The sequence below is a fragment of the Periplaneta americana genome, chromosome 13 (assembly GCF_040183065.1).
Source record: "Periplaneta americana isolate PAMFEO1 chromosome 13, P.americana_PAMFEO1_priV1, whole genome shotgun sequence".
In the NCBI taxonomy this organism is placed as follows: domain Eukaryota; kingdom Metazoa; phylum Arthropoda; class Insecta; order Blattodea; family Blattidae; genus Periplaneta; species Periplaneta americana.
The window spans coordinates 54,755,181-54,779,327 of NC_091129.1; the positions used below are offsets into that span (position 1 = coordinate 54,755,181).

The following is a 24,147-nucleotide window of genomic DNA, read 5'->3' on the forward strand; positions in this document are numbered from 1 at the left end:
AGTAGTGGTAGTAGTAATAATAGTGGTGGTAGTAATAATAGTGTAATAGCAGTGGTGGTAGTAATAATAGTGCAATAGTAGTGGTGGTAGTAGTAATAGTGTAATAGTAGTGGTAGTAGTAGTAATAGTGTAATAGTAGTGGTAGTAGTAATAATAGTGTAATAGTAGTGGTAGTAGTAGTAGTAATAGTGTAATAGTAGTGGTAGTAGTAGTAATGTAATAATAGTAGTGGTGGTAGTAGTAGTATTGTAATAGTAGTGGTAGTAGTAGTAGTAGTAGTAGTAGTAGTAATAGTGTAATAGTAGTGGTGGTAGTAGTAGTATTAGTAATATTACAACAGTAGTGGTAGTTATGTAGTAGTAATAGTGTAATAGTAGTGGTAGTAGTGGTAATAGGAATGGTGTAATAGTAGTAATAGTGTAATAGTAGTGGAAGTAGTAGTAATGTAATAGTAGTGGTAATAGTAATAGTGTAGTAGTAGTAGTAGTAATAGTAGTAGTAGTAGTATTAGTAGTAGTAGTGTAGTTACCAGGGGCCTGTTTCTCAAAAATACTAGTTTAGTAGTTCACCAGTTACTAGTTACCAGAGTATATTTCATCAGCTCTAGTAGATTCTGTTTCTCAAACTATTTTACCAGTCTATTAACTTGATGACAATTTTTCACTAGTCACATGATCTATTTCACTAGTCAGCTGATTGAGTTCATTTGCTTATAGCCATTGGTAGGTATTGTTATTTGAGTTTAGAAGGCTAAGTTGTTTGTGTTTTGGTTCTTACTTCTCTCTTTTCTTGAAATTCCATCAATTGAAAGCAAATTAACTATACTCAATATGATTAATGAATCAAAGGATATATTATTTGGTGCTTTTTCAAGCATAGTAACAAAAAATGATAAAGTAAACGAATGGACAAAAAATTTGTAATATGTGAGGCTATGGAACTGATACCTCAGAACAAAGATTATGCATACGTTAGGGACACTTACTGGCCCAACATTAAGAAAGCAACTTTGACGAGTACCAATTCAAGTTCACAGTATCATAATATGAACACATTATGTATCTAGTGGGTCTACTGGCGACATGAATGCTACTTATGACTTGAAAAATTTGCAAATTTTTTTTTCTTCAGTTTTACGTTTGATCTATTCGTAAATTAGTGTCGTTTTGTATTTATTTTTTTAGGCTAAAGTTGACAATGTCAGAAGAACTGGCAGTGGAGGAGGAAAGCCAGCAAAAATTACTGCAGTTGATGAATTGGTATCAGATTATTAGGAAAAAAATTCTGCATGTGTTGCTGGTCTAGGGCAGAAAAACCAGATGGCACTGGAAAATAATCAACATCCCGATTTGTAGAGCAATTTGTATTTGAAGCTTTGCTGATAATGCATGACTTCTATTTGTTTGTCTTGTTATGGCAGGTCCCACTATATTGAACAACTCTCTTCAGCACTTTATTTAAACCATTCATTATATTTAAACAATGCTCCCGTAAAGGAATAATAATTGTTCTTTCTCGATATAGTTTTAGCTCTTCTCACAACAACTTCTTTACTACTTCAATCGGAATCACTAAACCACATATATTAAAAAAATACAGTAACTACAATATTTTGTTTTGATTACCTGAGAAAGATTGTCACTGGTAACTGATAATATAGAAATCACCAGTCTTTAGAGTCTTGTAGGAATATTCCTGTGAAATACTAGTATAATCAACTAGATTAGCATTTTGAGAAACAGAATCTCTTAGGAACTGGTGAAATCGACCAATATTACTAGTCTGTGAACTGGTAACTACTACTTTACCCTTGTAGTTTCTAGAAACACAGACTTGTAAAACAAACTATTATTACTACTGTACAGACTAGTATTACTAGTCCGTGAGTTTTGAAAAAACAGGCCCCAGGAAAGTAAAATCGGTATACTACTGCCAAATGTTGAGGTCATGAAAAACCAACTACTGCATTAGACGCAGAATGTAAGCTACCATATTATACGCTACATATCTTATTTTTTACCAAAATGTCAGTTGCCATTTTTTACGCCCGAGCCTCTCAAATGTTCCAGCAAACATAAATCGAGGCTCGTAGCAGAGAAGGATGTACAGAGATAAAGAGTATGATGCAGTATGATAGAAACCTATGTGAAAACAATGTATGCTGAGTTTAGAGTACCACATTAGTTGCCCGTTTGTACATCGTTTCTGAAGTATTCGTCTAACAATGGTTTACAAGGAAATGCTTTAGAGTGTTTCGAAAGGAATTTTCTGTTTTCTGACTGCAAATGTTGCCGGAAGCGAATTAAAGATTTCGGAACATAGGTAAATGGGAGACAATTCAAAACGTTTAGTAGTATGCTTAGAAAGATTATGGCATTCTTGTTTCGAGTATCATGAGAGTGATAACCAGAATTTCGCTTGAGTAAATTATTATGTTTGAAAGCATATTGGGCACATTCGAATACAATTATGGACGAAACTATTAGGATCTTTTGTTCTTTGAACACACGTTTGCAAGAGTCGCGAGGTTTAATTTTGAAAATGGTTTTAATTATTCGTTTTTGAAAGACAATAATTCTATCTTTTATGTAGTACATCCCAAGAGACTATATTGTATTTTATCCTGGAGTAGATGTAACTATAAAAACAAGACATGAGATGGAAAAATTACTCAAACTAATAATAACCAATTCGCCAACATATGAAGTCGGTGGTTATAGTTTTTGAGAAAGACTTATTCTTTGACCGAAACAACAATTGTGTCAATAAAACGTTAAATCAATACAGAAGACAGTGTTCTATACAAATAAGAAAGAAAATAACTAAAGGATTTTTTTTTCAGAAGAGGTAAATTTAATTGCTTATATTTTCTTTATTTTCAAAACACAATTTTAAAAAATACTGGCACTGGTAAATTACACAAGAAATGTTATTTTTTATAACTACCCAATGCCACAACTTCATTGTAGATTATGTACTTATGTCCTCTTGTCAATAATATATATATATATATATATATATATATATATATATATCATCTCTGAGTTCGTGTTCTGGAATATCTCCCTTAGTGTGTACGATGGAGTCCATCAACTCATCAAAATTGTCGTACATTTGCTCAAGTATACTCATTTCTTCAGGTAGCCCCAAACCCAATAAACATCTCGGTAAATATCTGAAAATTTTGCAGACTAAGTTACAGGAAAGTGGCTAATGATAACACGATAACCAGAAGAATCAGAATCAAACTCGTTGCCTTGGTGAGAAAAATCCTATTTCTTGTTGGATAAGCTAGTGCCAGAATTTTTAAGATACAGAAAATGAAGATGATATTAGCAATTAAAACTACCTCTTACTTAGGAATACGTATAGCCAATTCACTGCCAAGTATTACTGAATTATATGTATGCTACATTCAACTACTTAGAAGTTAATATAATTATTTCAGTTAAGTATCAGTATAAAAATATTAACTTACTCGGGTAATGAAACAAACAAGAATTAAAATTGACCTAGTTCAGAATTTAAAGAATAAAAAGTTAGTAGCTTAAATATATCTAAACAATGAAGTATTTCAAGTTCTTATTTTAATAAATAAGCACCAATCAGATTTCACGCAACTGCCATTGAAATTACTAGATAATTTTTAATGTTTGAATTAAGAACCATTGCTCTCACAAACAGACAGAATCCTCCTCTTTGGCTGGCTAGCAAACTGAATTAGAAAAACAAGATAAACGCTGTAATATCACAAATCGTCCAGTTGTAAATGACTATTCTAGATGGAATTTACTATATACGAAATTGATAAATAAGCCACCAGCTTAAATTACTTGATATGTAAAATAAACCCATGTCTTTCGCAGTAAAATTGAAATACATAATTGGCATGCAATATTTAGAAAGAGTATATGGAAATGAAGCGTGAAACACGAATGACTAAATTAGCATATCATACAAAATTATAAAACGTCAGACAAGTGGTATAATATAAGGGAGAGGAAGATGATCATGCTATCAATTACGAACGAAAGATTCGCATATTCAATAAAGTTTAGACGAAGACAGAAGATACCGATATAAACATTCAATGAAGAATCAGAACATAGGCCTAATATTAAGAAAATATAATAGCCTAATTTATACGAAAATCTGATATGTAAATCTTACGGATAATTCACAATAAATAATTATGTGTCGGTTCAAAATGAGACAAAATAAGAAACAAGTTGCTAGATATTTTCGAGTAGATGAAAATGAAAGATCGTGCCATATTTCGACAAAATAGCGCTAAGCGGATTAATAAAAAATTAAGAAAAATTATGGGATGAAGGAAAATAACCAGGGCCCAGGGTTTAAGCTAGAAAATACAAAATTGTCACAAAAATGCACAAATGAAAAATAATATTTGTGGAAATTGCGAAACGTTTGTGCATCATTCTTGGGAGATCAAATTCTTTCCGAGTACACTCTTCAAGATTCATTGTTAACAGAAAGGCGTTTTCTAATGTTATTTCAGTTTTCACAAGATGCATGCAACTAAATTCTCGCTCACAATCTACAACATGCAATGAAATGATTGCAGATACTAATATAAATTACCGTAGGGGAAATTGTTCACTATTTTTGTTAACCTACATGAATTGTACCAACTCTCTGAAATCACTTCCTGAACATTTATTGCTCAATGCTTCTTGAACATTGCCAATTCCATTAACATTTCATTTAAATATACTGATTCTCCAGAATTAATTATAATTAGTTGATATAGTCTTGGGGATAGGTCTACGATACTGATATAAGATTTAAGAATTAAATTAAATTATGTACACATCTCTGGTTTCATTTTCTCCATCATAATTATCCTTTCTGAAGTTGTCTATAATACTTTTAGAAATCGAGTAGTAAAATGCGACAAATGTGACTGACTAAAACGCGTTTCCACAATTTAATAATTTGCTAAGGCCTATACTATGCCACAAATACCATAAGAAATCAGTGCGAACAAAATAATATACAATTTTCTACTGTCAGCGTTTCCTTACCCTTTTCTGCTAGTTCTAATAAAATTGAATCATCATTTTCATTCTGAAGATTTCTTCTTCTTCAGCATCCTCCTTTGTTTCTTCTCTCCTAACGGAATCCAATTGGCAAGTTTTGGCATTCAATCGTATGTAAGTGAATTTTTACTTTCCCATCAGCCCAAGATTCAAGACTTACACTTCATCATAAGAGACTGATGTTTAGTCGAAGTACTTATTTTTTATAATATGGACGAACTCATATGACTGACACTTTAATTTCCCTTGTCAATTTTTATACTTCTGATCGACCACAATGCCGTAACATTTGGTAAAGAGAAAAGTAAGGAACTTCAAGAACACTGCATGTTTTCACTAACGATAGTAAGTACGGAGCATTGCCGCGTTCGTGCGTTACAGCTCTGGTTATAGCCACGCGACCCAGATTCGACCCTGACCTAGTCGCGATGAATTTGTGGTGGACAAAGCAGACTTGTGGCCTCGTGGTACTCCCATTTTGATCTCATTCTACAAACAGTTTCCACCTATCCCTCATTTCATCTATCATATGCAACAGTTAAAATAGGCTGGGACAAAGTCTTGGGGATGGGTCTACGATACTGATGCAAGATTTAAGAATTAAATTAAATTAAATTCTGTTTTATTTAACGACGCTCGCAACTGCCGAGGTTATATCAGCGTCGCCTGTGTGACGGAATTTTCTACCGCAAGAGTTCTTTTACATGCCACTAAATCTAGTGACATGGGCCAGTCGCATTTAAGCACACTTAAATGTCATCGACCTGGGCCGAGATCGAACCCGCAACCCCAGCGCCATATCAATTGCGTCACCCAAGGCGACAAGATTTAAGATCTTGAGGATCCGGGCTTATCACGTTTATTATGTCTGCGGATGGGACATAGCCTATCTCTGTTACGGCTGAGGCAGGATGGTCTGCCTGTAAGCATCGGTTTCACGAATGCCATGAGTAGTACATAGAAAATCATCACATACAGTAGATAGGGCGCACAATGCACCAATGTGTATCATATAAGCCGCATCTACACGGTTCAATTTTCGATGCGCGTACGCAAGCAATCTGGGAAGAACATTGAAAGAATCAATTTTAAAACGCCCGTTCAATTAAGATGCAAGAACATTTTGTCTACGTGGTGTGCCGCTTTGAATGTCATCTTCACTACATATATACTACACACACACACACACACACACACACACACACACACACACACACACACACACACACACACACACACGTGGTGAAGATGACGTTCAAAGCGGCAAAACCCCCTAACTCCGTAAATTAAATATGAAAATAATTACATATCTATGTACAACTGTCAAAAAAAGTGGGCGCACTCGTGAACAGCGAATATTTTCTAAGTCCACTTTGGATCACGGTGATGTTACACGATGCTCGCGCTTGTAGAAGCAATTTCAGAACTATGGAGTCATTCCATATCTGCGTCTCGTAGAGTAGTGATAGAATGCTCGCTTGATGACTCGAAGGTTGCTAATTCGAGCCTTGTTCAAGTTATCATTTTATTTTGTTATTCTTTAGCGATATAAATAATATTCAAGTTATAATTTATATTCTGTTATAGTTCTTTAGCGTTATAAATAATATTCAAGTTACCATTTATATTCTGTTATCGTTCTTTAGCGATATAAATAATATTCAAGTTATTTATATTCTGTTATAGTTCTTTAGCGTTATAAATAATATTCAAGTTATCGTTTGAATCCTGTTATCGTTATTTATTAGGTCTCTGCGTCAGTGACACGGTGCAAGTACTCAAAAACCTCACACCACGTTTAACACGATGAAAGTCTATTTTCACAAAATACGGATTAGTTTCAACAATTTTTCACGATCACGCTTTACACAGCTATAGTAGTATTATTAGCGAAACAAAGGAAGAACTTTGTCTCAAATAAGTAAAACAAGTATATGATAATAGATGGTATTGTTTACCCATTACATGTACAGGTTACCTTTATTGCGTAGTCTGGCAGAGACGTACGGTTTACTGTCAGTTCTTGATTAAGACGAGAAGAATGACGAAGTACTCAGCTATAATTATGTATTGTAGTTCACCACGATAGTTATGTTTTTGAATAATTGCATTCACAGTCACAAATCTTTAATACATATTATCATTTGGTTCTGCCTTACCTAACTGCTGTTTTTCAATGCAAGGGAATACTTAATTCGTTGATATAATCTAATAAAACAGCTACGAACTCCTTCCTTTTGAGGTGACGGTTACTACAATGCAGAGCTCCGGAAAACTAACGCCTGCTCATTATAACTTAATATCTATGCAGGATAGTCCACAATTATAGGTACAAATTGTAGGGGTACACGAGGACAATGAAACAAGGCAAACAGTACTAATAAACATAGGTGCGGAAACCAACAGTTTCCGAGATATGGTGTTAACACTGTAGTCCCAACTGAATACACCTCGTACATATGCAACCTCACTTCTTACTTGATACTTTTCTTAATGGTCGTGCGTACCTTCATTTTTTGCAACCATTTTGATGATTTGCATCTTTGAAAAAGGTAGCTGCTGTGACATATGCATGAAGGAGCACCGGCTCACTTTCCCTTGAACGTTCGTGATTTCATGAGTGTGCATTACCAGCATCATGGCCTCCCAGGTCCCCCGACTTAAATCCCCTGGATTTTTTTATATTTTAAACGTTCTGTATATTCCAGCCCTGTTGGTATTGTTAACGAACTCCAGGAACACACTGTCAATTGTTGAGACACGCCAAGGATATTCGAACATGTACAATTACTGTGACGAAGAAACTTGCGGATGCCTGTCTTATCATGAACGGTGGTCATATTGAGCACATGTTAAACGTTCTCCTTCTCCAATAGGCCTACTGTAAGCCTACTGACGAGACGTAATAAAACCTCCATGACTTTGGGGAATAGTTGGTTTCCGGAACTATATTAAAACGTTTTGCCTTGTTCCATTGTCCTCTCCTCACCTCTGCAGCTTCTATTCATAATTATGAAACACCGTATATAAGCACTTCTAATACTATGGAAGTGATTTCATAAATGGGACTCCCTACGTGGAATTTGGAATGATAACTGAACAGAAGTTCCATTAGCATCAAATTAATCATCAAAAATACGATTAGGGCTACAATCATTTGATTCTTGAATAAACTTGAAAGTTACGGATAATTTCCTATCTTCATTTTAAATGTCTTGATTCCTCAATCCTATCTTGTGACTGTTTCTTGGAATAGATTTCCATAACACTACCAATAAACAGCTTTGATGAGTTTCATAAAGGTAGTCTATTAGATAGATAATTTATGATTGTCTACAACGGGCATCTTTAACATCCGAGATCAACTAGTGCCAGTGAGGTACAATAAAGCTGAAATGCAACAGAAAGACTGTGAGAAAGTAGGTCTATGTCTTCAAAAGTATTTTTATTCTTCAAGAAGAAACTGATAATTATTGAATTGTATGCTTCTCATTAACATTTGAAATAAATTTTCACCAAATAACATCAATATAAGACCACAGATTCCTACTGTGCCTAGACAGCGGCTCATCATCCTAATACTTCGATGGGGATCATTTTGTGTTTATAGGTGTTGAATTTAATTTTTAAGTTAAAAAGCTTAAATTTATTTATGGGACGAGAAGACCCTATAGAGTTTACATTTATTTATTTATTTTGTTTGGTTATCTTATTTAATATTTAATATAGAAACTCTGGAAACACGCTACTCTGAATAACAAGCCACCATAGTAAATTTCTTAAATGAAAAGTTAATAATGACGTAAAAATATAACGTAAAGACATCCAAATATTCACAAATGTTCTATCTCTTCTCGGTATATCATTAAGTAGTTTAAGAAAACTTTGAACAGCTGAGGAATAGATGAGATTATATCTAGCTATGTATGCGAATTTATTTATGGATTCTTACATTAACGACTCTTAGGATATTCTTTATAGCAACATGTGAGGAAAGATGTAGTTTCGAAACCCTTAAAATGATCTTAAGAGCTCCGAAGTAGTTTGACGTAAAAGTTATGTCATGACTTCACTGCCGGTTACTACGATGAATGTCTTACGTCACAGTCTATAGCGCGATAATTCAGCCGTGCATGGAAATCGCAAACGACACTGGCATGTGTAGACCATTGGAATGTCCCTCTCCACCCGAGAACAGACGATAATCTCGCAGAGTGACCTTTGAAGTGTGGAGAGGGAGGTGCCTGACTTCCACAAGAGACGTTTCCAGTATATAAGTATCTAAGTGAAGAACAAGATGACACACCTGAACCCTCAACGAACAAACGATCTTCTGAAACATGGCGCTCTTTTTCGAATCCATGGTTCCTGAGCTCGTGGCTCTGGCTGCGATCTTCTTTGCTGCTTTGTACTTTTACTTCACAAGAAACTTCAACTTCTGGAGGAAGTATAACGTACCGCACCTCGAGCCCACGCCTTTCTTCGGAAACATGAAAGATGTGTTTTTTCAAAAGCTCGGCATTTCTGAACACCTGAAGAACATCTACGAGCCTCATCGAGACAAGCCTTACGTGGGCATCATAGCGTTCGATCGCCCGGCGCTGATCCTCAATGATCTGGACCTGGTGAAGAAAGTGATGGTAAAAGACGCGCACCACTTCGTGAATCACATGATTGCCATCAAAGACAACGTCGACCCCGTACTTTCGCGCATCGTCTTTACGCTTAAGGACGAGAAGTGGCGCCAGACGCGAGCCAACGTGACACAGGTGTTCACTACCAGCAAGCTCAAGAAGATGATCCACTTGGTAGTAAACTGTATGCAGGAACTGGGCACCTACATGGACAGCGTGGCGGTCAATGGTAAGTAACAATTCTCATTCTCCTTAATTTGATCAGTTATATGAATATTGTACATTACATTCTAGACCAATGAGGCAGCAATATTAAGACAAGTGATGCCTGCGTCTCTCAGGCAGTTGGCGCGTTTGCCGGCTGATCCAAAGCTGCGCTCGGACATGGGTTCGATTGCCGCTTGGGTTGCTTACCTGATTGGATATTTTTCCGAGTTTTTAATTTATGGCGAGTACTCGGCCTCACTTCGCAAGATACCATCTCGCTATCACCAATTCCATCGACGCTAAAGAACCTAGCTGTTGATACAGCGTCATTAAAAAGCCAAAAAAAAAAGATTAGTATGTAAGGATGTAATGAAAAGAACTGGGAAGGAAAAGTACGTTTTTGGATAAACATCTCTCATTGTCTTAGTGGTTTACGATTTTCGTAGTGTTTTAGTGCGGAAAATGTTTTCGGACTCACAGCAGTGTGTGATTTATAATAAATTAATATTATTGGCTTCCAAGATTATTCGTGATCAGAATAGCATAGTTGTAGACCTAGAACAATGCCATTCTTTTATTTGACTGGAATTAGTGCATTTGTTTGTAGGTTTAGAGTGTAAAGGATTCAATTGAAGAAGCGAATTCTTTAGTTTTACAACAATGAACCACGTGAAACGTGTAATTTTAAAACATTCGAGTGGAGTGTCTCACCTCCAAAAAATTAAAAATGTCCCGAAAAGATAAATAGTGAGGTTTCTGTATTTTAAAATGAAACATCCTATTAACGAATGGAAACGAAATTACTTACAGATTTTAATGATTCGTAATTATCTAATACCTAATTTAAGAAATAAATTGTCTAATTTGACAAATTTAACAAATTAATATCTAATTTAACAAAGTTATTTATTGTCGAAATATATACAGTGCCAAAAATGATAACGGCAATTTAAACAGAAGAATAAATCATATGAAAAATCTTTCATTCTAAGAAAACTCGCGTTATAGCTTCGTTCCATATAACTGTAAGGAATCTACCATTTTCAAAAGAAAAGGTGTCATTTTTTTTATGATAGCAACCCATTAACTTATTTTTTGCAGTCATAACAGTGTGTTCTAAAAATGAGTTGTGCTACTAAGCGCACTAGTAATGAAAGGATGCAGGGAAGTACTGGCTACCATACTCCTCAAAAGTAGTCATCCGCGATCATTCATTTCCTCACCCACTGTTGCAGTAATACGCAATTCTCATGAAATAGTCACGAATCTAATATCCGTGGTGAATGAGTGGTCTAGACCTTCGACGCGTTGCGACGGTCAGAGTTGAGTCTCGGTCATGTGATTTTCCATAAAAAAATATGTCTACATCTTGATTACACAAATTTTAACACTATATCACTACGTAATATGTATTCTTCAGTTCTGAAGAAGGCCAATAACAGGCCGAAACATGTTAACCAGGTACGATAAAATTTAACAAGAGAAAAACAAGTAATACATATTCCGAAAAAATATGTAGTGAAATTTGTAGTGAACAAAGTCGCATTTGGGGTTTTTCTGCGGATTTCCCCTCTTTTCTGCATTAGGCATCAACATCATCCGTCCGGTCCTTATTCAATTATCACTCCATAGCATCCCCGATCGCTGGCTGGCGACGCACGGAAGGGTTTGTCTAGGGACAAGCGGGGTTGCCTGGTAGAAGTCTGGATACTCAGCCGAGCTTACTGTAGTCAGCCGGTGTGAATTGGGTTCAATGTAAAAGTTCTCTCTGACTGACTTATCGCTAGGGTTCGCCCTTTCTCTTTAAAAAAATTTAGGGCCGTATTCACAGACATTCTTAGCGCGGGCTTTTGGCGGATGATCAGCGAACTAACGTTTTTCGTATTCATAAACCAGTGTCAGCGATATGATATGAATCCTGTTTAGCACGCTCATAGCCCGGGCTAGCGAAATGTCTATGAATAGCACCCTTAAAGTTTAGAAGTTAAGCCGGAATGGAAACCTCAAGTCCAGAAAGTTATCCACAGTACATTTCATCGGCTTTGCGAAAACGAAGAAATAGATGTGCAGCTATGATTGGGTACATATTTCGTGAAAGGTATTCTCATAGAAAAGATAACGTGGATACTCGCCACTTCTCGCTAGTTTTAGTACATTCTTATATATTATTAAACTCAGTAAGTAGAAACAACGATTTTACAAATATATAAAACTTTTACATCGAGGCATTCCAGTCTTACTATAATGCTTAATATGACATTTCTGTACACTTTATAGTAATGATATTTGATTAATTCATTTCTAATTCGTTTATTGTTTTTGAGGAGAAATTCTATTTTTATAGAGAGATAAAACTATTATGATTTTGCAAGTAATAAAACCTCGAATTTTCGTTGTTTTGTTATCCTTTTCTTTACGATCGCCGTCCTATGATATTGTAATACGAGCCGGATTCAATTAAAACATCGTATCGTAATTAGTCGTACAGTCCAAGGACGCGAGATAAGAATATGATTTACTCACTTAAATCTTTGTTAAGTCCAATTGCATACTTACAGATAATATATTGTGTGTTTATCTGAATGCATTGAATGATAGTACGTACGAGTATAGTAAATATTATTCTTGAGTTCATCGAGATGTAGAACACTGTATTTAGCTTGACAATCTTAATCAAGTAATACATCATCATCATTATCCTCCCCAGCTTCATATATACGTAGGCTAATTTCAGCCAGAATGCGACTTGGTTCTTATTTTTAACATCTTATTACGCCATTAGAGTATATGTAGGCCTATATGAGTGCAATATTATAGTTAAAACTGTAGCCGAAATTCAACATTCCTTTCACAATTCGTTGAACAAAATCCTGCTAATGTCATTAATAACTTTTGTACATTCCTACAAATTTACGTCTTTCATAGTTTAAGACATATTTTATGCGACATAGGCTACGTGTTCCGGCACAGTCTACTTCAAACCATTTTTCGATGTCCATTTTGCCACTTGTCCCCTTTTTAATTTAATAAGACTACAAGCTCCTACTCACGAAATTTCACTAGAAGAGCATATCAACATCGGCACGATTAATACTTATACGGTAACACAGGTGAATCTTGTTAACAGGCGCTCCTATAGATGTCATGGAAACAATGTGCATGTACACAACTGATGTCACCTCTTCCTGCGCCTTTGGTATTGAAAGCAACTCTTTGAAGAATCCCAATGCCGAAATCTGGGCGAACCACCGGAAGATCCTCAAGTTCTCCGTGCTGAAGGGCTGCGCAGGACTGCTCATGTTTTTCGCTCCAAACTTCCAGAATATGCTGAGACTCAAGTTCGTCAGCGGCGAATATACTGAGCTCCTGCGAAGGATCATTTGGAGTGCCGTCGACTACAGGTAACAGTTCGGGAACTCGTTAACCTGCTGTTTTAACTATTTTAAACTAAATTCTCGATTCTACTAAAAAGCGCTAGTAAGATACAAGAAAATGAAAATAGTAGACTATAATTATTCAGTAGAGGTTGGAGAGCATTTCGCCCCTAAGAATGACTGTGGTCAAAATATTTTACATAGAGTATTTCTGTAGTTAGAAGAACAAGAGTGAGTTATTTTTCAAACTGAAATAAATCTAACTCCTGCACAGAAATAAGAATGTTGATATTGTTTACGTTAATCTCATATTTATAAGTTATCGATATTTTTCATGATTTGGTTTAAAATGTACCGATTTAAAAGAAAATGCATGTATTCGATATCTATTGGTATCAATAAAGAAAACTGTTTAGGTTTGGCCTATTTCCTTGCCTATAGTCACATGTTCTAGACTTATTATTATATAATAACCTGATTTATATTAGGATTTGCAAATTATACACAGAATAACAAAAATACATACACACTATACAATATGAATATATGGATTCAGGAGAAAAGTTCCGTAATAACACAAATTTCCTACAATGTGCAAAATAAATTATAAAATTATGCGGTACTTTGTAAATTTATTAGCAATTTCCAAAGAAAATTATAAAAAATCAACAAACACAGGTAATATAATATATACACATAGGCTATTGATTTATTTAACGGACAGTCTAGTTGTTTTACTTAAATATTACTATAACATTTAAGTTTCTTGGATAGTGATATAAAGCTCAATAAAAACGGTAGTTAAGAATTTAGATAGAAATATCAGATGGTATAAACCACATCAAAACTTTATCTTTATATTTCAATTTTCTACTAAAATATCTACAAAAAAATTTCGTAGATCTATTAGAATTATTACGAAGCGTTAATTCATACTTCATTAAAGGCAACTTTTCACGACTTAAACATACTAATCTGTTTCCCTGGATAGGTTCAGCGCCTGGTTAATAAGAACAAAATAAATTGTCTGTGACAACAAAGACCAATCTGAAATAACTCTTCTAGACGAATTTTACTGTAGGTCGAGAAAGAGGATGACTGCCAAAATAGGCTTGATATGTAAAAGATTTTATTTCTTTACGTGAACGTTAAAAGTAACACATAGCAATAAATGGAAACCTACGGAAAGTATGGAGGAAACAGGACTGTCTGATTTAGCAGCACGTCAAGCATGCTCTGCTAAGGTCAATAACTTTCCATATAAAATAGAAAAAACGACCTTAAAGAATGTGCGCTGCGGGTTGCTTACGCCAGGGGTTACCTCGTACGAGTTACAATTGGACATCTATGTGTTAACATCTATACTCCCGATCGATGCCATATATCACACGGCGTGGTAAATATATACAGTTAAGATATATTCACCCAAAGTTAAGTAATTTGTTTTTTATTGTGTCCAGAGAGAAGAATGGAGTAGGTCGACCTGATGCTGTGAGCTGCATGATAGACATGAAGAAAAAGGGCAGAGATATAAACCAAAACGAAACTGCTGCTCCAATGAGTAAGTAATTTTGTATTTCTAACTATAATGTCGATATATACAAGAAATACCAAATTTCTGTCTGAACGAATTTTCTTCTGATCATTACAGCTTTCTAATTTGTAAGTCTATGACTACTAAAAAATTAAACATTTGAGCGATACGTTAACTCACAAATTCCTATTTTTAATCATATATCTATGACTAAAATTAATACCTTATATTGTGAATATATTTTATCTTTCCACACCCTCGAACGTAGAGCGGAAGCGGCAGTGCACACATGCGAGCGTGGAAAGATATACCTATGCAAACCTGGCCTATATTAATCTCTCTCTATCGCATGCATACGTACGCATGCGCACAGGCATATACAGACAAATGCATAGATAATTATAGTGGTTTCGTAAATATTCGACACGTTATTACATGTAGGAGTATCTTATTATCTTACAAAATTACGAAATGTTAACCGCACTTAGTGAACCTCTGTCAATATCCATGGTCTATAATTCAAGGAATACATGAAAAATTTATGAAAAATGTAATTAAATAATAGATAAAAGGTTGTTAGTCATTAAATGAAGTATTTAATTCAACACAATACTCAGTGGCAAATTATTCAAACAGAAGGCACGAAATCTTATCGAGTATAAGTAAGTATGCTAAATAACGCATATCTAGTAAAACATCATTTGAGTATAGTATTTACTGTACTGCAGCGCATAGACTCAACAATATTACTGAATAATAATAGTTATTTATACAACAAATGGGTAAATGACTATGGCATGAGTGAATATTATTTGTCGCACGACAATTTTCACGAGTGTCATAATAAGATTATGCACAACACTTTATGACATCTTAGCATTATAAATTGTAGGAAAGAATGAAATAAATTCGGGATCCATAGCTGACAATTTGTGTTCATAAGTACGTATCGATTAGTTACGCCTGGCAATTGACATTGAATAAAGAGAAATGGATAACCTCGCAGGTTATGTTACAAAATGTTCCCTTATTTTGTCAATATAGTTCCTCTGAACCACAGAACTGTTTTATGTGATATTACAAAAGTGATACAAAATTGTTAAAGTTTGAAAATAAATGATACCTTACTTTGTGTCCTGCATTTCATTATTCTTGTTACACGGCGCGTAGAAGATATTCAGACGAGATGCATGCATCCCGATCCAAGCGTTCCGGTATTACGTCACAAGCGAACACGTCATTGTTTTTATCGGCACCCGTACTATAATAAGCCAATTATGAACGATATTAGATATACGTATATAATGCTAGGATGGCATAAAATATATAAATAGCAATGGTACTTGTATATTTCTATCAAACATCTGACTTTAATATGTAAGGCACATTTTAGCTCAACATACTTTACTGAATACCATAATTCACGCAGAGTTAGAAATTAATTGACAATAATGGTAATAACACATTTACCATTTTATAACACCATAAAACTAGTGAATCGATTTACTGTTATATTTTACAAAAATCAAGTCTTGTAACTGACCTTTCTAACATTGGTGGTTAAATTAAGTTCTCGTTCTATATAAACTATACCCAATTTATTCTCGGGGCCTGAAAATGAACACAAAACATGAATTGTGATTACAGAGATCGACGGCGACGACTTCGTAGGAATTACGTTTTCCTTCTTATTCGCTGGCTTCGAAATGACAGCCTCCACCCTGACCTACGCTCTATACGAGTTGGCCTTTAAGACTGAGATCCAAGACCGACTAAGAGCAGAGATAACTGAAGTGCTGGATAAACATGATCAGCAAGTGACGTACGAGTCTATCCAGCAAATGACCTATCTCGAAATGGTAGTCTCAGGTAAGTTCAAGCTCCTTTTACATTCCTTCTTTTCTGTTTCTAAAAAAATAACATTCATTTTGATCGGTGGCTCCTGTTTGTAATGTTTTGGAATCATGAAGTGAAATAAACTGGTGACACACTGAAGTGCGAAATAATTAACGATTTGTGAACTCCGGGAATACTTAAATACATATCGGAAGCAAATTATATAGAGCCTACCGGTTCCCATAGGAGAATAAAATAAATGTAGTTTAAATTCCATATTTTAATCGATACAAACGTGTTGACGAGTTGAATATATCCTCTAAAATATAGAATGATATTTCTTACTACAACCAATAAGTTTACCTTAAGAAAATAAAAACAAAAGTTGACTCTTCTTCATAATAAGACTACATATCATAAAACAGTTTTCCAAACTTTAGTATTGACAGCATTATCCAGTCACCTTCAATGTTTGTGCAGTAATTCAAGGTTAGTTCTGAGTTTTGACCTTGATCACTTACTGTATATTGGCCATTCCCATGTTATGAAATGAAAACATAAAATGAGAACCATAACCAGATCCTCTACCATCGAAAAGGCATTTTGGTAACGATCACTAGATGGAAATACATGCAATTTCATAAGGGTTATAACGTGACTTCTTTTGCAGTCGCTAGATGGCAGCATAATGAAATTGATAAAAGTGGCTGTCTTGAAAGGCCATTAGGTTGATCAATCTGTTATATATGTGATCAGGGGTTCTCACTATGTATCATTTGGTGACCACTTGAAGAGTCACTACTGTGAAACAAAATAAAATAGTCTATCGAAATTTTAAAGGATATACAACACGCTCATATCATATCATAAATTACAAAAGCAGATCTTCGTTATTATTACAAAACAATATATTTTGAAGGTTAACAAAGCTTTACTGTAACCTTGAGCTTTTTTTCTTTATACAAAATATTTCTCTACATTGCATTCCTGATCAACAAAATCCCTGTCACTAGCTAGCAAGCGATTTGAATGATAATTTTGTTATTTACTAAACAAATGTACCGTATATCTTTATTTTCTATCAAGAATACATATTATATTCTTAATAATGCACAACAGATTATGTTTCAATAATAGTAACAGTTATAAACCTCACTCTATATTATGTTTAAATGTAAACATATGTGTGAATTATATTCAAATTTTCAGTTCAACACTCTTTATAAACGATGAGCTTTTCGGGCTAAAGTGTGAAATTCACATTTCGGCAATCACGCTAAGGATGCGGATCAAAAAAGATACAGCCGTGGTCTTAATATATCGATCTCTATCATGCAACAGATGAATAAGGATCAGAGATATTGAACTGCTGATGTCAATTTTGCAGAGACGCTCCGCAAGTATCCTATTCTGGGATTCCTGGACCGTGCATGTCTCAAGGACTACGAGCTCCCGCACCCATCCGGGAAAGGCACTTTCACGGTGCCCGCAGGCACCGGGGTGTACATCCCTCTGCTGGGCATCCAGCGCGATGCCAAGTACTACCCTGACCCGGAGACCTTCAACCCGGAGAACTTCTCGGAGGAGAACAAACAGGCGCGCCACAACCAGGCGTTCCTCCCGTTCGGAGACGGCCCGCGTCAATGCATAGGTAAGTGATGTCATTAGCTTACTTATCGTCTTTTCAGTCCTCTTTGGAGTCTAGTGTTTACAAAACGTGTCTTTAGATTCGGATGAGTGATAAATATGACTCCGTTTGAAAGTAAAATAAAAAGAGGAGTCAAGTATCTTATAATTACTCCAGAAAAAAAGTACTAGAATTATTGACAGATATGAAAAGAGTAGAGGTAACACTTGAAGACAAAGAGAGAAGAACGCTTCATGCCATATGTCTGTGGTGTTGAATTAATACCAGTATTCTGTGAACATGAAGCATTTTTTTTCTCTGGGATGCCGATTTTCAAAGCGGGTTTTCGTACGAATGGGATCGTTTTCCCGTCATGCTTTAGGCACATGATAGTGTTTATGCTGAGCCATTAAATAGCATTATCAATCCCTTTTGAACCGAAGGAAAACATGAAGCGTTTTCCCGCTTGGTCTTAATTTCCATAAGTTAGAAAAGAAATAAACCCAAACAATACTTGTATAACTTAGAGAAACCAACGTAAAGAACACTATCCTCAGATGAGTAATGCTGTAAGAAAATTTACGGGCGATTATTCCTCGCCCAATATTTCATTTAGATTTATCCCTTCGGCCTATGACAGTACAGTGAAGGCGAATTAGAAAAATATGCACATCAAATTGCAACTTTGTTGAGAAATTGTGCATTAATACTTAAAGAAGATACGGAATTGGATAAACAGTGTTAGGTATCCAGAGGATAATATTAATTGCACATGAAAATATGTATCCATCTCACTCGACAGCTTATCGTGAACTTATGAGTATTGTTTCTTATTTACAAAATGCAGTTACTTAATTATTCACCGAATTTTTTCCATCTAGAAGTAGCTTCGCTGAAGATGTACTCGTGGTATTGTTTTCTACTTAATGTTCTACGTTCCTTCTTTTACAGGGTTGCGGTTCGGCTACATCCAGATCAAATCTGGACTCATCAACATCCTCACCCGCTACGAAGTGGCGCCTTGCGAGAAAACTCCAGTACCACTGAGGTTCGACCCCAAGTCCTTTCTTCTCCAGCCACTTGATACTGTGTACTTGAAGTTCAACAGGATCAGCGTATAAGAAGTGGGGTGTTTTCTCCCTACTAAATCATAAATCAGTATTCAGGCGTCACGGCCTCTGGGCATAGGGCCCAAAATTAATGAGAAGTTTTTTTTTTTTAAATACGTATTTTGATCTTTTACTGTGAACCACAAAATGTCACTTTTGACAAAGTATGCTTTATGCTTGTTTGAGTGATATTCGCAGTCATCGGCTATCGCTCCTCTCGCCACTGAACAAATAATGACATATTGAAGTTTGATACAATGGTGACGATGATGAGGAAGAAGAGGTGGAGGAGGAGGATGATGGTGATGATGATGTTGATGACGATGATGATGATGATGATGATATATTCATAATGTCCTTGGTATATATTCTTATACAACATGAATTTTACATATTTTGTGCAAGACATTGTTACATAAAATGGAAACACAATTTGTAAACCTTATTTATAAATAAAACAAGAACGACGTTCTCTATTGTGAATGAGTAGTTGTTAAGTAATAAAGTAATACCTTTGCAAGTCGTCGTTTGGTATGTGTACTTTGTATTTTATTGCCGACATAGCCTATTTTAAGTCTGGACCTGTTAAGGTGCAGTAGTCGTTGATACTCGTAAAAATCTGAGCACTGTACAAGACCAGACCACATAATATCCGAAAAACCGGCGTTTCATTTCATTTTGTAAAAATAAAAATTAAAACAACATATCAGAGATTATGGTTTAAAGTGCATTAGTAAAATTACGGGCCCGTATCTCTTTCTTTCGTGTTAAACAAAGCTCTTATATCTAGGACTTGAGGCTTTCCCGGCGTTGGTTATGGAATAATTATTCTTGGGTTCTCAGCCAGGTGAATTGGATAGTTGCTTCCAAGCTTCCGATGACTAGTTCTGCCAGCCATCTTCTTCAGGGATTGAAGACTAAATCCCTGAAGAAGATGGCTGGCAGAACTAGTCATCGAAAGCTTGGCAGCAACTATCCAACTCACTTGGCTGAGAATTCGAGAAGAATTATTCCACTCCTATATCTGCCAAGAAAAAGGCTTTATTCACTTCTTTCTGAAGTTCATGGGGAGGCACATAATATTACAAATTTCTGTTTTGGAGAAATAGCTTGTTAAGAAAGCGACTGGGAAATGAGCAAAATAACAATTCAACATTTCGAGGAGAATACTTCTAAAGTTTTAAATCTTACAGCCTCAGATCAGTTCCTTCTTTCCTTGTACATTTATATACTGTGTACGGACTACAGTACATACACAATTATGTAAATCATGTCGAAAGACGTCTGTGATAAATCTAATTTAGTCTGTGAACTATTTTTCTATGTAACATTATATGTACATCAATTTGGTATGAGAATTGTGTTTGCTTCTATTTATAATTTATGCTATCCAATTCGCCATGCCAATTAAATACTGTATAAACATTATACAATAATATAATTCTTATAAACTGAGCTTTATAACAAGTGTATCAGTTTAAGTGTGTGCGAGCGTATGTGACGTATTCTTCAGCTGCTACCAAGGGCCATGCTGGTCATATCCACATGGTGTCCTGATGACGATGATTAGAAGTAAGATGGTAATAAACAAAAATGGTGTTGAAAATATATATGAAATAAGGCCGGACTTTGCTTTCATTGAACTTACACAACAATTAGAAAAATCCAGTCATGGTAGTTCGTGATGTACAATATTTTATTGAACCTATTTTCAGGAATAAACATATTAATTATTCAGTTAGTCATAATTTTGCTTGTTTCTTCAAAAATACAATATGTCTCCTATGTCCTTTGTAAATAAATTATGTTAATATGGGTCAAACAAATTATTTGGAACTCGTCATGGATATGATATAGGCCTAAGCAATATCTAAATAAATAGCCTACGGTAATCGCAGAAACTCGTATCCATAAAGGTATGCAAATTATTGTATCAATATAAAATGTGTTACTGTCCGACCGAGTGGTTATGTCGCATCTCGATTTCCCCCCTTCCCACCCATTTCTGCTGGCCCTTCTGTAAAGGCTAGTGGCTGGGCTGTTTGGCTCTTTCCTGAAAATATTTGCTAATTCGGAACTGGAAGTTTTACGTAATATTATACAACTGTTTAAATAAATTAAAGTAAAAGTCCCTGTAAAGTAAGTCATTGTCACGTGACTTCCTCCGTTTCGACGACCCTGCAACATAACCACTCGGTCAGACAGTAACTGTATATATTTACAAAATAAAGACATTATTAAAAAGCAAATTAGGCTGTGTTTTATCAATTGTCTGCAACCTGTTTGTTCGCATACATCATCATATGGCTTCAACTGTTCACAAAAATATATCAGGCTTACTGTGTAAAAATAAGCCACGTACATAACCATTTTTTATTCCTAATTCATTATCTTATATCTCAAATTCTTATACTAAATTTTCTTCCAATTGTCTTGCCTCCAATATATTGGAATGTATCATAATAGTCAGAAAGGATAAAATAATAACTAAGGTCGAACTTGAGGCAAGACGTGAACTGAGCAGTAAATGTCGACATAAGGTGAACAAGAGAAATCTACTAGTTTTTCAGCTCTACCCGCAAATTCTATCTTCCCACCCATTTTTCACCATGAAGGATAATTAGCAGGCCTACATAAAACAATATTAACAGTCGAAAAAGTCGGTTGGAATAAACCATTCACGAGCCCGAAGTTAATACAAGTTGGAACATTGAATATGGAATTATCAATCATTTATCGAAAAATTTTACAACCGAAAAAAAATAAAGGATTCCAGTCCAAACCCCATGCAGCTATTAATTGTGATAGGCCTACTGTAGCTTGAAGTTTGAGTTAGATCCATTTCTCGATAAGGAGTAACCTGATACATTGCAGTACCGCCTGGCGTAAAGAACTGCGACTTTATTGCAGCGTTGTCTCCCTACTACAATGTCCGTGCAGTCTTTAATATGCATCCCGCCCCCTCCCCCATTTTATGTGTTTCTACCGCAACCAACAAGCGTCGCTTTGAGGAAACGGACCATTCGTCCTTTAACCCGCACTTTTAGTTACTGCCTACGTCAGTGGTCCCCAACTCAGAGTAATATGTCGTCATCAAGTCTTGCCCGCTCGCCCTCTCGGCAAGTGAAAGTCGTAACAGGGCAGATAAGACGTTCAATATAAATTTACTTCATAGGTTTATGATTGTTTCCTGATGCAAAAAGATGCGGGCTAAATAGAAATAACTAAATAAACTATCTTAAGCAATTTGAAAAACATTGTAGCCTATTTTCAACAAAGTTAAAAGTTAATAAATTTATAATTACTTTCAGAAATGTAATACACATTTCATATTAATAATTCGGGTAATGCATGACAATTATTGTAAATGTTTGAACTGCTTCTGTTAGGGAAAATGTTGAACAAAGCACATAAAAACCCTAGGAATAGTAATGCAGAAATTAACTCCATTCAGTTCACTCAACACAGGCGTTAGCACCGATTTTTCGGGATTTTTTAAATTCTCTTTTCCCTCTGCAATTTCTCGATGTTTGGAATTATTTTTTTATAGTGCATAATCTCAGAGCACATTTTAAGTTGTCATACGATACTTGGCTTCCATGACATGGCTTGTTTATTTTCATCATAGGAAAAAATTACTGTTCGCACAGATATGTGGATCCGAACATGCATGTCTGTCTAATCGGGGAAATCTAACACATGGAAAGTCCATATAAAAGTCAAATAAACTTCTTTTGTTTTTGTATCAAATATGAATGAGGTCTCGCCCACCTCATTATATTTTGCTCGACTAGTATGACTAGTCAGTTTGTTTTTATACCATTAAGTACGAGAAAAATTCGTACCGGCACCGGGAATCGAACCCAGGACCTCTCAGCTGTGCGAGCTGAGTGCTCTCTAACCAACTGAGCTATGCCGGGACCCGATTCACGACGCCGGTCGAACTCCTCTCGTAGTATCGTGTTACGGCCTTACTGCCTGCACTTGAGACGATACACGTCATATATGTACAGGAGCACATATTACATGACTTTATGGCCATATTCAACAACAGTTTCTTTAAACTGTTAACATCATATATGTATCAAATATGAATGAGGTCTCGCCCACCTCATTATATTTTGCTCGACTAGTATGACTAGTCAGTTTGTTTTTATACCATTAATTACGAGAAAAATTCGTACCGGCACCGGGAATCGAACCCAAGACCTCTCAGCTGTGCGCGCTGAGTGCTCTCTAACCAACTGAGCTATGCCGGGACCCGATTCACGACGCCGGCCGAACTCCTCTCATAGTATCGTGATAGTTGTCCTTTAATTCACTATCGTAAAGTAAATCAATAAGTTCCAATTACAGATAATAATCGAAAATCAAATTGAAAATTTTCCTAGTCTTTAAATCTAGAATCAAATTCCTGGCGCAGATCGCATTATGTGTGAATATATTCTTCGAAATCCAAAGTCTTTAGAAACTAGTAGGCCTATATCGTTGTTAATGTTGAAAAATGTGCTGTAAATTATCCTTTTAGTTAAGCTAACGTTCCGTAATTAGAGGTGGTTTCATATCAAACGCCTTCACTCTGTCATATATCTGTGTAATAATCTTTTACAAATTATATTGTAGAAAACAATTTAAAACATTCAGATAATTTCATTAAGAAGGCAAATTCACAAATCCATATAGGCTTTTCTTTTTTCTCCGGAACGATGTTTCCTCCCTCAGTTGAAAGAACCTAGCCAATTATTTGCCACGACTTAGTCACCGCA

General features: G+C 35.5%; 1 protein-coding gene and 1 non-coding gene across 2 annotated transcripts; one reads left to right on the forward strand and one right to left on the reverse strand.

The window, feature by feature from the left end:
- The first annotated feature begins 9,197 nt into the window (after positions 1-9,197).
- Positions 9,198-21,122, forward strand: LOC138711925 (cytochrome P450 6j1-like). Its single transcript, XM_069843225.1, has 6 exons — positions 9,198-9,923; positions 13,029-13,302; positions 14,736-14,836; positions 16,457-16,678; positions 18,033-18,296; positions 19,224-21,122. The coding sequence occupies exons 1-6, from the start codon at positions 9,401-9,403 to the stop codon at positions 19,391-19,393; spliced, it is 1,554 nt and encodes a 517-aa protein (XP_069699326.1). The 5' UTR covers positions 9,198-9,400; the 3' UTR covers positions 19,394-21,122.
- A 2,101-nt stretch (positions 21,123-23,223) lies between these two features.
- Positions 23,224-23,301, reverse strand: TRNAA-CGC (transfer RNA alanine (anticodon CGC)). Its single transcript has one exon. It is a non-coding gene; the product is annotated as a tRNA-Ala (tRNA).
- Between the last annotated feature and the right edge of the window lie 846 nt (positions 23,302-24,147).